Here is a 17,489-nt window from a genome sequence, read left to right as displayed (position 1 = left end):
TAACGTGCAGCCAGATAGCTTTCTACTGAACGCACAGAGAGAAAACTGGTATCAATCTTATCGTCTCTCTCTGGAGAAGACGATAAGCTAATTTCCCTAAATGTTGTGACCACTTGCGAGTGGAGTTTTCACCACACAGTGACACGCGAGAGGAGTTTCTAACACAACATCTTGGTAGGGTGACCTACCAAACCTAACAAATTGTTAACCCGATTTAACTTAAATACCCACTGATCCTCGCCTGCAAACTCTTGTCTAGTCCGTACAAGTTATAATCCAAGCCAAGTTTCACTCAACACCAGGATTAGTCTGCATTATTAGTGTATTCACATGATCTAAAAAATTCTTAAGTAAACATCTTGTATTCAAGTGAATTATCCCTAATCCTCTGGCATCAGCTGTTCAAGCTAGCTGCCTAAGCAGGCAGATGTTATGATGATATGCTCACAATCAAAGGTTGTGAACTTTCACTGCTTTGATGGGATTCATGAATGTAAAACTATTACATTGGACAAATATCTTGGTCTTTCATTGAGATTGAGCTGACAAAGCACTAGTCTGGTGTTTGAGAGGCAGTATTTATTTAGTTTTGACATAATCGCAAAGTGTTAAAGCTTAGCAACATGTCACTTGGGTGAACGACACCATGACATGTAAGCGAATGAAAGCAATCGAGATGGGGGTTTTGAGCTAAACTTGCTTGGGAATAATTAGGATGACATGTGCCATGATAAGTGAAGGGATTATGAAGTGAAGGTTGGGTAGCTGATGAATTTAGAGGGGTGATTAATCTTCAGCCAAACTGCGCTTGCATCAAATAGCTAGCCATGCAGAAAAATAATCAACACCCCTCTAGCCAATCGGAATTGAGTATTCACCCAGGCCGCGGTATAAGAACTTGTAAGAGGAGAAGGAGTTATAAACTGCACACTGCTCCAAATACACATTTATTTACAGAATGATGACAAGGTTTCAACCTTTTTCATGTCAAGAACCCCTAAATTCATATGCATTAGTCTGCAGACCCCCATTTGATAAGATTCTGTCTCAGGGAGCCCCCCCCCCCCCCCCCCCATCTGAGAAGATGTTTGTTGTTAGATATGTCCATAATTCTATAGCTGTAGTTTAGGAGATTGCCAATGGAGAAAGGGAAACACCTATTTGGGATATCCTCTACTGAATGAAAGTGAAATTAAACAATTATCACATTTTCCTGGGAACCCCCTGAAGGACTAGTTTCCAACATGGTCCCGAGAAGAATACAATAAATCACAAAGAAAGAGTTAAGAAGATAAGATAGATACAACAACAAGTAGATAAAATAAACACAATTTTCTGAAAGAGCCTCATTACAGCACGTCATGTTCCTGTTCTTCAAGAGTGGTGGCCAAGCACCCTCTGCAACCTATTGTTGCAGATGTCGCTTCACACCCTTCTTGAAGACAGCAATAGTGGGGGAGGTTTGGATGGCCCTGGGCAGAGAGTTCCACAGCCGGCAGGCTGTAGACAGAAAGCCATTCTGTGAATAGGAACCCTTTCTAGGCTCATAAACTGAGAGCTGTCCAGACCGTAACTGTCGTCCGTGGACCTGGCCACGCAGGACAATGCGAGAGCATAAATATCTGGGGGCAGATCCATTTAACATTTTATACATATGTCCCAGTTTCAGAAAGGAGACCCTCTGCTCCACAGGGAGCCATCCCACCTCATTGAAGTGACATGGCTCAATATGGGTTCAAGGTGGCAGATTTAGGACCAATCGTATAGTCTTATTTTGGCTGGTTTGTAGCCCGTGTTTACTTTCCACTGTAACACCACGTACATGCATAATCATATTGGCTGAGGATCATGCAGTTGGCAAGCAATTTCATAGTTTCCAGTGATAAGAACCTCTTTTTTCTGTGCAAAAATTTCACCCTTTTTTGATCACCTTCAGGGCCATTGTTTTCCCTGAGTGTGTTTGGTCGAGGTCTGCTCGACACTGAAGCCATTACAGCTGATCTCAAGTCGGGAACATTCCTTTAATTTATGTTTTGAGCTGAATAGAATTTACTCAGTTTTTCCAAGGTGAATCGATAATGTGTTGTCAACTAACCATTTGTGAAGGCTTTCCAGCTCCCTACTGAGACCGGCTTGAATTTCTGCTGTGTCGTCTCCAGACACCAGAAGTGCTGAGTCGTCAGCATACAGTAGGACTGCAGACACCATGTCATTAACTAGTGAAAAGAGCAATGGAGCAAGGATGCTGCCTTGCGGCACCCCACATGTTATTTCATTATATGAAGATGTGACACGTAAAACAGGGAGATGTGCTTTCTCCCACTTTGTTCGCCATTTATGTTAATGACCTGGCACAAGAAATTAAGCAAGTCAATCTTGGTATTCCAATCAATAATATAATCCTAAGTATTTTATTGTACGCTGATGATAGTTCTTAGAATAGAGTAGAATAGAAATACTTTTATTATCCCGTGGGAAATTTGACACTGCAAATCGCTCAACATTTAAACATTGAGACTGAACAGGTCACAAATTAGAATAATAAAACAAATCAAATCAAGTTGCCTAGGATAAGAGTAGAGTAAAATAGAATAAAAATAGAATAAAATATACAGTAAATAAATACAGTAAAAATATACTGAGGTCTACAGTAGGTGTAGTATTGCACAGTGCTGATTCGAACTAAGTCCAGGAAGATGGTAACTGCCACTCTGTGCAACCATGGAAGCTGCCAAGTGTCTTGCTCAAGAACACTTGAGATGTCCCTATGATATCCATGATAAGGTAGGTTAATCTTCTCTGACAGAGGGTGTAATGATCATTGGCATCTTTTTAACCTATAAGGCCATTATCGGAAAACTACCACCTAGACTGGAATTCTGGACCCTATCTAACACGCTGAAATGACTGGCTCATGCTTAAGGTCCCTTGTGCACAGTCTGAACTTGGAAAGTCAGCCATTTGTTTTAGTGCATCAACTTAGTCAAGTCAAGAGTTTTATTTGTCACGGCATACAAGTATACAGTGAAATGTGGGGGGTCTTGCCCGCAACGATTGTGCATAATACAATAAGAATCCAATAGAACGACATTGTGCAATAATACAAGTAATCAAAGTAGGGCATATCGGGATATGTACATGAGTTTTTACAGAGCATGCATGGTGAGACATGCTAGGTCCTGTGATAGTGCAATACACCGTTAGCTACGGATGAGGCACTGGGTCTTTATGTACACTGCTATACAATGCTATATTATACAATCTCAAGTTATACTATACTATTTTTAAAGTGACCTTTCCTTTTGTAAAGTGACCATAAGTGTGAGCGTGTGCAGCATGAGTGCGTGTGTGCTCATGTTAAAGTGGCTGCTAGTGTGTGAGCGTGTACAGTGTGTGTGTTGTGTGTGCTCATGTGTGCTTGTGTGTGGAGAGTTCAGTGTTCAAGGCTCTGATGGCCTGGGGGAAGAAGCTGAGCCGAAGTCGCTCCGTCCTAGTTGCTGGTGTTCGCAGGCGTTTGCCTGACCGCAGCAGCTTGAACAGGCTGTTGTTGGGGTGGTGAGGGTCTTTCATTATTCTGCAGGCTCTGGATTTGCACCTCTTGTTATATAAGACCTGCAGGGGTGGTAGTGCAATACCCGTAGTACGCTCGGCTGAGCGTACCACTCTCTGTAGGACCTTCTTGTCCTGTGCCGTGCTGTTTCCATACCAGGCAGTGATGTTTCCAGTCAAGATGCTCTCTACAGCTCCGGAGTAGAAGGACTGGAGTATCTTCCCCGATACTCTGAACTTCCTTAACTGTCTCAGGTGGTAGAGGCGCTGCTTCGCCTTTTTTACTGGAATGATCTTCAGCATAAGCTGGAAATCGATTCTCTGCTGAGGTGAGCTATGGTCAGTTTAGAGCCATGATCTTAAACCTCCCTGGTACATCATATAACTCTTAACAGATTTGTATCTGTGTTTTGCTTGTATTATGTGTTTTTATTGATGCCTAATCTTATAGAGAATTTTTTTTTGACATTTTTTTCTTACCTTTATATTCACTGGTATTTGTTCATTTTTAAGGCCCTTATTGGTAAGCTACCTCCTTATACTAAATCATAATTGGAATGGAATTTTGGAACCTATGGAACACGTTCTAGTGACTGGCTGGTCCTTAACACTTTGAGTGCCACAGACGTGTATTGTCGTCTTATCATGCCCCCCGTTGAGTGCCACCGACGCAAATTGTTGTTTGATTTTTTTATTAGCGATCAGTCTCCCGTTGGTACAGCAGACCCTCTAGGAGCTCAGATAGGAAAATACCGCCCCCTATCGTCTATCCCTGTGTAACTGCAGGCCATTCGATTAGACTGGTGGATCTGTGGTGGATCTGTGTGGGGGGAGCCAACAGTTGGCTCCATTATGCTGGCGAGGGATCTGATGATGAGGGAAGTGATCGCGAGTTGGAAAGCAGCGTGGAATATATATTTACAGCAGCCAATAATCAATCAATAAACACGATCGATATTTGGAATGGCGATCAGGAATTGGAATAATCTTTTTGGAGAACATCTGATCTAAGGAGTCTATGTTACCAGTTTTAGGATAATCAGAGCTGTATTCACTGAGATAACAGCGTGTCCCGTATGAGTGTAGCTTATTCCCAGCGGAAGAGTGCGTCGCGTGTAGGAATGGGTACCGAATTCGGTACCTTTGAGGTACCGAACCGAAACACGTCGGTACTACCGAGTATCGAATCAAGTGAGAAACCGAAAAATAAACAAATTTTTTTTATTTTTTTTTAAACTTTTTTCTTTTCATGTCAACGTTCACACGCACAATATATGCTTACCTAGGATTTGACTTGATTCAACAACAAAGCAGTCGGAGCAATGACAAGCCGAAAACTGTCGAAATTGTAGTTATTTGAAGTTTGGATTTCTTTTTTACGATTGAGGTAGGTAAATTACATTTCTTGAGACTAAAGTACCGAAAAAAGGTACCGTTGGGTACCGGTATCGATTCACAGGTACCGGTTCAAATGTGAAAGGTACCCATCCCTAGTCGCGTGCTTCCGCATTTTCTCTGATTGGCCATGACGCCCATGTGACCACGGCAGCGCGAGAGAGCTGCAGCGCGGAAATAGGCTGTCTATTGCCTCGCGCTGCAGCGCGGAAATAGGCTGTCTATTGCCATTCTCTAAGACAAACTCTAACCTTAACCAGCTCCTTAACAGCGCCTAAACTTAACCCTTCTAACCTTAACCAACTCCAAAACAATGCCTAACCTTAACCATAACCAACTCCGAAACAATGCTTAAAAGTTAACATGCCTAAACTTAACCGGCGAAAGAATGCACGTTAAAAAAAAAGAAAAAAAAATTGAAGGGATTCGAACTTGTCACCAACGGACCGCAGGATCCACAGCAAGGCAGCGCTGCCAGTTGAGCTAAGCGTTGAATGAAAAACATCTGGGATTACGGCTACATAATGCCGCAAGCTCTGCCGCTCCGCTCTGCGGCTGCCGCGCTGCGTGTTGCAGCCAATCAGGGAAAACGCGGAAGCACTCGGCAGCACTCTTCCGCTGGGAATAAGCTATAGGCGTCCCGTATGTGTATGTGTGTGAGTGTGTGTGTGTGATCTTGAGGAAATGAGGTAATCGATTTCTCAGCTCGCTTCTATAGCGTGCATAAGTACACATATACTATCGATAATCTAGCGTTTATTTGAGAACGATTCATAAATAGGCAGACAAATGACAACGTGTCTAGTGTATTCGAGAATATTCCAATAAATGCCGTTTATGAGGTAATATTTCTATTTTCCGGAAATTTGAGAAAACGATAGCTTTTCGAAATGCTATAAAAAGGATATGAACCGATTAAAAAACAATCCGTTTCGACAATGTTGACTGCAAACAAGTCATTGATAAGCGACGGGCAGATTAGACACATAACCATAATTTAAAACATAGATTATGCGTTTTTAACGCTAACATTGAAGTGGATGATGGCATTCAAGGGGATAAAAAGGAAAACACGGCCGGCACTGATAGTGTTAAGGTCCCTTGAGTTTGCTCGGAACAGGGAATTAACTGGAATGAACAGTCCTTAAAGCTTGAGATTCTCCCCTCTGTTGCAGAGTTTAAAACCCTGATCTCCAACCTTTGTCAATCAAATTGTACATGTTTTAATTGATTCGTTATCCTTACTTTTTGCCTCACCTTGTTGTCATATTGCTATGATTTTATATGCCTTTTTTGTGTGCTTATTTCAGTATGTACATGCGATGCAACTCTAAATGAGGGAAACCTCAGTTGCCTTTAGAGTTTAAATAAAGGTTTGAAATTAAATTAAATCCGTGTTTTAATTGTTGACTACTACATTTAAACATCCACGTTATCGAGACAAATTCCTTGTAGTTCTGTACTTAGCAAATAAAAAAAGAGATTCCGATTGTGAGGAATACAACGTTGAAAAGAAGGGGACAGACAAGGATGTGAGTGAGGGGACATGGGGGAGTAGGACACTTCAGGAGACTTGCCTGGTCCAGGACATGGAAGAGGCTGTCGTAGACGTCTTGCTGACTGTAGGCCGCTACGCTGTAGTCGTCCTCGTCCACCACGTTGTAGCCCCTCAGGAAGAGATTCTTAAAGGCTATGGTGTTCTCCTCCTTATAGGAGACCACCAGCTGGTTGTTGAGGCCGAACAGGATGAGCTGTGTGTGTGGGGGGGCAGACACTGTAAACATTACTCAAGAACACAAAAAGGTTTGAATGTCAAGAAAAGTGTTACTAAATGGCATTTAGGGTTGGGTTCATTTTAAGGGTACAGACCGAATTACATGGGTACCACAGAGTACCGATTCACGCTAGATCAATCAGTACCAAATTTCGGGACCTTTACATGTTAGTATAAAAGTGTAATATTACTAGACAAGAGGGAGCCTTTTCCACATATATATATAGAGAAGGGCCTTTCCTCTGTCCTGATTCTCCTAGACCTATCTGCAGCCTTTGACAGTCAACCATCAGATCCTCCTTGCGTACCTCGCAGGAATGGGAGTGGCTGGCTCTGCGCTGACATGGCTGACATCATACCTCAATGACCACTCCTACCAAGTGTCATGGAGCGGGACCCTGTCTGCCACCCGCCCCCTGCGGACGGGTGTCCCCCAGGGCTCGGTCCTTGGACCCCTTCTCTTCTCCCTCTACACTAAATCTCTGGGTAACATTATCACGTCTCATGCCTTCTCGTATCATTGCTATGCCGATGATACTCAACTCTTCCTCTCCTTCCCTCCCTCAGATATCCACATCTCTGAGCGGATCTCGGCCTGTCTGTCCGACATCTACGCCTGGATGACGACCAACCACCTCAAACTGAACCTAAGCAAAACAGAATTGCTCCACCTGCCGGCCAAATCCTCCCCCCTGACCGACCTTTCCATCACAGGTGAGAATGCAGCTGTGACCGCATCCCCGACCGCCAAGAACCTTGGTGTTGTCCTCGACGACCAGTTGAACTTCTCCGCTCACATCGCAGCGACAACCAGAACCTGCATATTCCTCCTGAGCAACGTCAGAAGGATCCGCCCCTTCCTGACAAAAGAAGCCACCCAACTCCTCATCCAATCAACAGTCATCTCCCACCTCGACTACTGCAACACACTGCTTGCTGGCCTCCCGACGACTGCCACCAAGCCTCTTCAACTCATTCAAAATGCAGCGGCCCGCCTGATCTCAAACCTACCGAAGTCACCCCACTTCTTTAGGGACCTGCACTGGCTCCCCATTGCCGCACAAATCCGCTTTAAGGCCCTCGACCTGGAATACCGTGCGGCAAAGGGAACCACTCCCCCCTACCTCCGGTCAATGGTCTCCAACTACACACCCTCAAGACGCCTACGATCTGCATCTTCTGGCCATCTCAGACCCACTCCTATCCGAGCTCCGGGAGGGTCATCAAGGAGAAGCCGCCTATTCTCAGTCCTTGCCCCACAATGGTGGAACGAACTGCCCACCACAGTTAGGACAGCCAAAATCCGTCCAATCTTTCGCCGTTGACTGAAGACGCACTTCTTCAACCATTATCTGAAATGAATTATTTTTTAAATCTAACCCTGACTAACCTTATGGTCATGCACTTGTCCTAATATACTAACCTACACTGTAGCACTCAACACTTTGATGAACATTGTTACTCAGCTGATAGATTTGTGCCCTTCCTGATGACTTGTCATACAGAACTTGTAAATCGCTTTGGATAAAAGCGTCAGCTAAATGACTAAATGTAAATATATATATATATATTACTGTCCCGTTTCTTGGGTCAGAGAGGAGTTTGATCATATTTACTGAGGATGGCCAGATAATGTTTATATTTCAAACATTGGAATATTTAAAATGAGTCATGACAGTGAACTAGAACATAGTTTAATATCTGTGCTTCCACAGAGATCAGTTTATAGAGAGACACACATGTACAGTATACACACAAGCGTCTGACCAGAAAGTGACCAAGAGCTCTGGTCAGAACGTACATTAATACATAATGCGAACGCGGCAGACGAGCGGCAGAGGTCCCAAATGAACTGAATGAAGTGCGGAGCTGTAATCTTTGTCCGAATCGAATCGCGCGAATACACAACGCATTTATCAAAACAACTACACGCTTCACTCGTCAGTGGAGGCTGCTGACTGATTAACTAGAAACTGTACATTGTAACGTTATATAATGTATAATGTTATTTCACAAGGCTGGAGGCTGTGGAGGCTGCTGACTGATTAACTAGAAACTGTACATTGTAACGTTATATAATGTATAATGTTATTTCACGAGGCTGGAGGCTGTGGAGGCTGCTGACTGATTAACTAGAAACTGTACATTGTAACGTTATATAATGTATAATGTTATTTCGCGAGGCGGCTGACTGATTAACTAGAAACTGCACATTGTGAAGCGCCAGCGGGGCGATGCGGTGGTTTCTCCCCGGCTTCCGTGCGCCGCCGCCGGCTTGACTCGGTCCAGCTCCAGCAGCAGCGGCCGTCTTCCGTTGTAGAAGCCCTTTCCATGACAGAGCTCTCATATTTTGCGAATGCATAAACTATATCTTAAATTATGGCTATGTGTCTAATATGGCTGTCGCTTATCAATGACTTCGCGACAGCCATATTAGACACATGAGAGCTCTGTCATTGAAGTGGGTGGTGGCAGCGTAACAGCGTTCACTTCACCCTGATGTAAAGTAGCGATTTTTATTGTTTTGTCATGACAAACCAATTACATAATCCAACATATGTGTAAAGAAACAACATATTCCAGTTAACGGTATATTTTTTTAATGATTCATTATGGTATAAATTAGGTTAACTGGAGCTGCGTATTGCTGGCTCTCATATTTGCGAATACAACAGCGTTCACCCTGATGTAAACAAAACAAGTCATTGCGACGGCCATATTAGACACATAACCATAATTTAAGATATAGTTTATGCATTCGCAAAATATGAGAGCTCCGTCATTGAAAGGGCTTCTACAACGGAAGACGGCCGCTGCCGCGGGCGGCGCAACTCTCTGCCACGGGCGGCGCAACAACACACAGAGCGGCAGCGCGGTCACGTGGCCGTGTGGCCAATCAGAGAAACGCTGAACGAAAGGCTGAACACAAGTTGGTTGCCTTTAATGTTCACGCGTCCAGGTGGGAGAGACAAGGATTGGATGGGGGGCGGGGGTCTGAGTTAGGAGATGGAGGGGGGGGGGGGGTATCAGGTGAGTGGGACGAGGTGAGGAGATGATAGGTGGGTGGATGGGGAGGGGAATGGGATGGAGGGTGGTTATTATTCCGCCACGGATCCAATAAGATAAGAATCTGATATTCCTTTATTGATCCCCTTGGGGGCAATTAAGGATTATTCCAATTCAATATCCTTGGGGGAAGAAATCTAAACGTACATGTGGGTCTCCCAATCCTATTTCAGTACTATCTAGGAAATCCTTTGATCCCCGACACCCTCTTTGAGCCTGGGATCAGTGCGATATCCGAATGCACCTGTGTGGTGATCATGACGATTTTTAGAATCTGCAGTCCCAGTTTCCAGGGCAGTTGACGTCGGGCCCGGTACTTCTCACAGGGACTCATGAAGTAGTACTTCAGGTCATCTCTTAGAATTTCCTCCTCCTTAATTGTGTCTTGAGACATTGTAGAGCTAAAATAAAGATTTGACGTCACACCACACACACAACCCCCCCCCCCCCCCCCCCCCCACACACCCCCACACACACACAAGAGAGAGAGAGAGAGAGAGAGAGAGAGAGAGAGAGAGAGAGAGAGAGAGAGAGAGAGAGAGAGATCACACAGGGGCTGGGAGACAAATATCAGCTTATTCTTTTTTAAGTTAATTTTGTGTTCTCTCTTGTACTTTATTATAGAGAATAAAAACACAGCATGTTCAGTATGAAGAAACAGAAGTGAAAGGACTTTTGTGAACGTTCTACTTCACCAGCCGATGCGTTTCCTGGGAAACTTGCGAAATAGGTCCCCCTCTATGACGAGACGGAACCCAGGTACAGAGGCAGCACACTGGGCGCATTCATGGAGCCAAGTCCAAGGTTAGCTCGCTGCACTCAAAATATTTGTCCTGGCCCTGCTGTGTGGCGGCCTGTACAGGCCGTCGGATACTGTATTACCGTTAGTTAGGCTAATTAAAAAGAAAATAAATCTTCAAATACTCCATTACATTCTAACGTAGATGTCTAAATGAGGAGGTGGATTATACACCTTTTCAATAGAATGTAGAATATTATTATTATGGTAGATGTGTCCTATTGTTTGAAATGTATAGACGCCACGGTTTAAAAGTGACAAGAATAACATTCTAAAAAGACCCACGTTTATTTCCTGTTGCAATATTTGCCAATGAAATTAATGACAAATTGGTCCCAACTGTTCCCTAGCAACAGCATTCCAGTGAAACCGTATAATATTACTATGATAGATGTATGCTATACTCTATTGTTGTCTGGAATAATATCATTATGATGATAGATGTTGTATCCTATACTATTGTCTTTAAATGTAATTTATGAATGATTGTTTTGTTCTTAACGGGGTACTTTTTCGAGTACTTTGGGGAGGCGTGCCTGTTTTCTCATTGTGATCCATTGCTGTCAGCCACCTGTATTCACTCATCAATCAAGATTGGGCGATTCCCCCAGCCAAGTTTATTGACTGTTTTACTGGAATTCTGTTGCTAGAGAATAGTTTGGACTCAATTGTGTTTCCTGTCAACTACTGCATCAGTAAACATTGCAACAGGAAATACACTTGGGTCCTTTTAGAACGTTATTGTATATTGTTGTATAAAAGGATGATTATTCCTCCATGTGTTGATGAAGACTGTTTCTTATTGTTGTATCCAACCAGCGATGTCAGAATAAAGTGCTTTTTAACTAAAAAGTATTGTTCCTGTTATACACAAGTGCCTGAAGTTTGTCTCACTGCCATGCTGTTCTTCCTTCCTGTTCTATTTGGAAAAGGCTAAATGTTTGATTAGAGGGCCAAAATACTTTACACTGGAACTGTCTAAGATAATCAGTGGTAGACTGATCAAATTAAAGATATGAACGTAAAGGAGATATACCCTGATTGTTTTTATTATTTTGCTTTAATTTATTGATTCAATGTGCCTTTAAAAAGCCTACTGAATATAGGGGCCATCGCCAATCTGTATGTACGATTAATTGAAAATGGGGGACCCTGATGTAAACAAGAAGAAAGTCTTTCTCTCTCTGGTCTGCATCCCCTTAACAATTGTATCATGTATTGAGCTGTACTGTACTGTACCCATTCTGCAATCTGTTAACAAAGTTTTCAATCAATCAATGATAAACCTACATGTGCTTTAAAAACAGTTTAAAGGTTTGTCATAGCTGTCATAGTAGTGTGTGGCTATGCAAACAATCTATCCCCTCTTTCCACGAAGCATGCATGTCTTCTTTAGTTTGGTTCATTTTAATAGTTCTGAGATGTAACATTTTGAAGTAGGCAATTAACATGCATTTCCCCCCACACACATAGTAGATTTCATAGACTTAACGTACCTAACGGAGTCGCTCCTGTCCAGATATCGAACCAATAATTCCATTTCAGTTTCAAGTGAGAAGAGAGTGAGAGAGGACTCAGAGGAGAGTGGCGGTAATTACACGGTGTGTCGCTTCGGTAGACTCTGTTCCTTCCAACCGCAACTACAGCCGTGTCTCCGTGACCGTCACCGTCTCGGAGCCAGTCAGGAAGCGCGTCTCCCTCAGGCGCGTTGCAGCTAATAGACCAAATAGAGACATGAAGCGCCACATGGGTCAAAGTCAACTCTCAACCCCAGCCACTGGGCGGAGAGCAACGTCACCATTACTAAGTGTGTAGACAGTGTCCAATTAATTAACTAGTGTACTTTACCTTTTAACACGTATTACTTAATATACAGTGTACCTACTACGTCTACATGTTTACTCTGTTTCCATATACAGTAGCCTGGAAGAAAGAAAGAAAGAAAGAAAGAAAGAAAGAAAGAAAGAAAGAAAGAAAGAAAGAAAGAAAGAAAGAAAGAAAGAAAGAAAGAAAGAAAGAAAAGAAAGAAAGAAAGAAAGAAAGAAATCAATCAATCAATCAATCAATCAATCAATCAATCAATCAATCAATCAATCAATCAATCAATCAATGGAATTTGTATTGCACTTTTTTCTTTTACAAACTGCATTTCGAAGAAAATATCCTACTCCCTACAGTAGCTTGCCTAATTTATAAAAGGAATCTACAGTTTGGCCTTTAGGCTTGATGCAAAAATATTTGGCATACTGCAACAGTTGTCATCAGCATCAGAACAACAATTGACTACCATCTATTCTCGTCCTATTTGTAAAGGCCCACCATTGTAGTGTGTTGACTGTTATAATGTGAGCTGCAGTGGCTGAATACGATAACATTTCGTTTTATTTTAATGCTATTAAAACTGTGTAGCCTAGGCCTACCTTGGAAATGATAGCAGTGGCTATAATGTTGGCTCAATAAACAAGCATCATGTTGCGCCATTATCTTAATTTATTGAAGCAATCAATCATTCACAGGTTCAAGTCATTATACGCTTAAATTAATCTCATCCAGGTGTCATGCACCGCGTCCAATGGGCTGTTTAGGTGGGGCGTGTGGTTCAATGAGGTTAAGGTAGGGGTGGGTGGTCTATACATGAGATCGTTTTTAGTGAGTCCCTTTAATTTCAACATGAGGTAGGTAGCCTAGATGCTTCCTACCATTTCATTTACCAGGCATATCTGCCACCTGGTGGTAAGTATTACTAATGCAATTGATTGAAATTGAATTGATTGAAAACTTTATTAACAGATTGCAGAATGGGTACAGTACAGTACAGCTCAATACATACAATTGTTATGGGGATGCAGACCAGAGAAAGACTTTCGTCTTGTTTACATCAGGGTCCCCCATTTTCAATTCATCGTAACATATATGACATACATGACATACAGATAGACAGTACTGCTACATCTATAAATTTATTATGACATACCAGATTTGCAAATACAGTACTGTTTGTGATACAAAAAGAGTCCAGAAAAAAAAAGTATATACATTTGACGTAGAAACTGTACATTGGAGGAGGTTGGGTGGGGGGGGGGGCTGTACATTGGAGGTGGTTGGGTGGGTGGGTGGGGGGGGGGGGGGGGGGGGGGGGGTTGGGTAGGAGTGGGGGGGGGGGGAGGTTGGGTAGGAGGGGTGGGTGGGGGACACTGTACAACTGTACAAACAAAACTGTACATTGGAATATTGACAAGACCATACTTGGTAATTTACTGTACATTGGAGGGGGTTGTGTTAGGACATTTACAGGGGCCAGTTTCGAATTGCAGTCTCCCGTAGGTGTTTTTTTAGAGTGTTTTTGAAAGTGGGTAGTGATTCACATTCCTTTACAGCTTTGGGTAGGGCGTTCCACATTAATATGGCATAATTGCGAAACGTGTTTAGTCCCTTGTTTGAGTCTGGGTTTAACATGATTTGTGGAGCTCCCTCTGGTGTTGTGATCGTGGTATTCACTGACCTTTGGGAAGTATTTTGACATGTACATGGGTACCTAAGGTACCTTGGTCGTGTAGTGTATCTTGTAGACCAGGCCCATTGCAAGTTGCTGTACTCTGTCGTCTACTCTAAGCCATCCTAGGTTGTCAAAGTGGGCAGGGGTGAGGTGGGTTCTAGGAGTAAGGTCAAGCAGTAGTCTGACCAGTTTGTTTTGAGATGTTTGTAATTTTGTTTTTAGCGCCTTTGAGATGCTTTGGTACCATGAGGTGCAAGCATAGTCGTAGTACCCTTGAATGAGTGCTCCTGCCAGAGTCTTCAGGGTATTCTTGTTTACCAGTGAGGAGATCCGGTACAATTACATTGTACATTATTACATTGGATGCCATTTTGTAACAGGAAAGATTTGCCTCTAGGATGGAACCCAGGTAGGTAATTTCGTCTTTCCTTGTGACAATATTGTCACCCACTGTAACTGAGAAGCCGTCGGTCTTGCTGAGTTTGTTATTTGAACCGAAGAGAATGGACTCTGTTTTGCCCATGTGTAATGATAGTTTGTTATCAGCGAGCCATATGCAGATTTTGCCTAGTTCCGTGCTGAGGGTTTTTTCAACCTGCAATTTGTTCTTGTCAGAGACCAGCAGTGACATGCTACTTATCACTACACCCCCTTTCCTTTGTTGTTTAATTAACTACATATTATTCAGTCACTGAATATAAATATCTTGCTGTGTGGCTTGATCAGAAATCTAAATTCCATGTGGACAACTTTGCCTCCAAGTTGCAACAGAAAATTGTCTTCCTATACAGAAACAGAAGCAGCTTTCCTTTGATTAGTAGGAAGAGAGTTGTCGAAGCAGATTTCTCATCAGTCCTGGACTATGGTGATGTAATTTATAGGCATGCTGCGGCCTCAACCCTTAAATCCTTGGACTCTGTCTATCACTCTGCCACTCAGATTCAACACTAATGATAGATACGACACTCACTACTGATCACTGTCTTTATGAGAAGGTTGGTTGGTCATCATTATTGGAATGGAATTTTGGTACCTATGGAACCTGTTCTCTTGACTGGCTGAGTTTGCTCTGAACAGGGTAAATCTGTATTTTGCTATGATGCCCCTCCAGCTCATGGAATGAACTCCAACAGTCCTTAAAGCTTGAGATTCTTGCCTCTGTTGCAGAGTTTAAAACCTTGATCTCCATCCTTTGTCAATCAAGTTGTACGTGTTTTAATTGATTTGTTATCGTAAAATGAAATAATTTTGAAATGAAATGAAAACATATTTTTTTCTGAATAAAGCAAGAGCATATTGCATAACTGCAACAATTACAAGTTCCATTTAAATTAATTCTTTCTCAATTTGATAATAATGTATAATGTCTGTGTGTGTGTGTCCATGATTAATTCAAACATTCAGGTTTCTTAACCCATTCATGACTAACAACTATATTTAGTATGTTAAAGAAACACTTCACCCAAAAAGTCATCATTTGTATATCAATTACTCACATTGTGTTGCCTTGAATTCCTTTTTGCCTGAATTGTTTTATTGCATGCCTCCACAGTGAACAGAGGATGCAAACACAGTATCCATACTTGAATGAATGAATTGAAGTGAACAGTTAATCGATATCAAAGCATCCGTTTACAAACTCTCAAACACATTTTGCAGTATAATCTAATTTATCCAGTTGTATGCTCGATACTTCCCAAACACGTGCATTTTTGCTAAGAACTTGCCAACAAAAAAAACTCTGGTTAAACCCATACAAATAGATACAAAAAAAAAACATAGCCACGTTGACCGATTTGACAAATCAACTGATTTGTGCTCAGCTCAGCTAATACCGTAAGTGGAAGTGCGCTAGGTGAACCTGCTTCCTCTCTGGAAGTGAGTTTTGTTTAGGTGAACCTGCTTCCTCTCTGGAAGTGAGTTTTGTTTAGGTGAACCTGCTTCCTCTCTGGAAGTGAGTTTTGTTTAGGTTTGATTGATTGATTGAAAAGTTTATTAACAGATTGCAGAATGGGTACAGTACAGTACAGCTCAATACATACAATTGTTAAGGGGATGCAGACCAGAGAAAGACTTTCGACTTGTTTACATCAGGGTCCCCCATTTTCAATTCATCATAACATATATGACATACATGACATACAGATAGACAGTACTGCTACATCTATACATTTATGACATATCAGATTTGCAAATACAGTACTGTTTGTGATACAAAAGTGTCCAGAAAAGGAGTGTATATACATTTGGCATAGAAACTGTACATTGGAGGAGGTTGGTTGGGTGGGGTGGGGTTGGGTGGGTTGGGTGAGGGCTGTACATTGGAGGTGGGGGGGGGGGGGTTGGGAAGGGGACACACACACATTTTACACTGTACATTGGAATATTGACAAAGCCTTACTTGGTCATTTACTGTACAACTAGGTTAGGACATTTGTAGGGGCCAGTTTCGAATTGCAGTCTCACGTAGGTGTTTTTTGAGAGTGTTTTTGAAGGTGGGTAGTGATTCACATTCCTTTACAGCTTTAGGCAGGGCGTTCCACATTGATGTGGCATAATTGCGAAACGTGTTTAGTCCCTTGTTTGATCCGAATCTGGGTTTTACATGATTTGTGGAGCTCCCCTGGTGTTGTGATCGTGGTATTCACTGACCTTTGGGAAGTATTTTGACATGTACATGGGTACCTTGGTCGCGTAGTGTATCTTGTAGACCAGGCCCATTGCAAGTTGCTGTACTCTGTCGTCTACTCTAAGCCATCCTAGGTTGTCAAAGTGGGCAGGGGTGAGGTGGGTTCTAGGAGTCAGGTCAAGTAGTAGTCTGACTAGCTTGTTTTGAGATGTTTGTAATTTGTTTTTTAGTGCCTTTGAGGTGCTTTGGTACCATGAGGTGCAAGCATAGTCGTAGTACCCTTGAATGAGTGCTCCTGCTAGAGTCTTCAGGGTATTCTTGTTTACCAGAGCGGAGATCCGGTACAAGAATCGCGTTCGTTGGTTGACTTTTTTTATTACATTGGATGCCATTTTGTCACAGGAAAGATTGGCCTCTAGGATGGAACCCAGGTAGGTAATTTCATCTTTCCTTGTGATAATATTGTCACCCACTGTAACCGAGAAGCCGTCGGTCTTGCTGAGTTTGTTATTTGAACCGAAGAGAATGGACTCTGTTTTGCCCATGTGTAATGATAGTTTGTTGTCGGCGAGCCATATGCAGATTTTGCCTAGTTCCGAGCTGAGGGCTTTTTCAACCTGTAACTTGTTCTTGTCAGAGACCAGCAGGGCTGAGTCGTCCGCAAACAGGAACAAGTTGCAGTCACAAGCTGACGACATGTCATTTGCATAAATTAGGAATAGTAGCGGTCCTAGTATGCTTCCTTGTGGAACACCACAGCTCACTGTGAGGGGGGGGGATA

The 17,489-nt window shown here is 42.6% G+C and overlaps 1 protein-coding gene across 1 annotated transcript in view; it reads right to left on the bottom strand.

Annotated features, from left to right (window-relative positions):
• Positions 1-12,210, bottom strand: part of mcoln2 (mucolipin TRP cation channel 2) — a 46,892-nt gene extending 34,682 nt beyond the window's left edge. The window contains exons 1-3 of the mRNA XM_084338053.1: positions 12,080-12,210; positions 10,029-10,185; positions 6,522-6,695 (exon numbers count right to left, since the gene is read on the bottom strand). Coding sequence (XP_084194179.1) covers positions 6,522-6,695; positions 10,029-10,185; positions 12,080-12,123 — 375 coding nt within the window. The 5' untranslated portion in view covers positions 12,124-12,210. The remainder of the gene's footprint in view (positions 1-6,521; positions 6,696-10,028; positions 10,186-12,079) is intronic.
• Between the last annotated feature and the right edge of the window lie 5,279 nt (positions 12,211-17,489).

Source organism: Notolepis coatsorum (genome assembly GCF_963971535.1).
Source record: "Notolepis coatsorum genome assembly, chromosome: 2".
Classification (NCBI taxonomy): Eukaryota; Metazoa; Chordata; class Actinopteri; order Aulopiformes; family Paralepididae; genus Notolepis; species Notolepis coatsorum.
The sequence above is the reverse complement of the archived record's forward strand: the minus strand, read 5'-3'. Positions and strand labels throughout refer to the sequence as shown.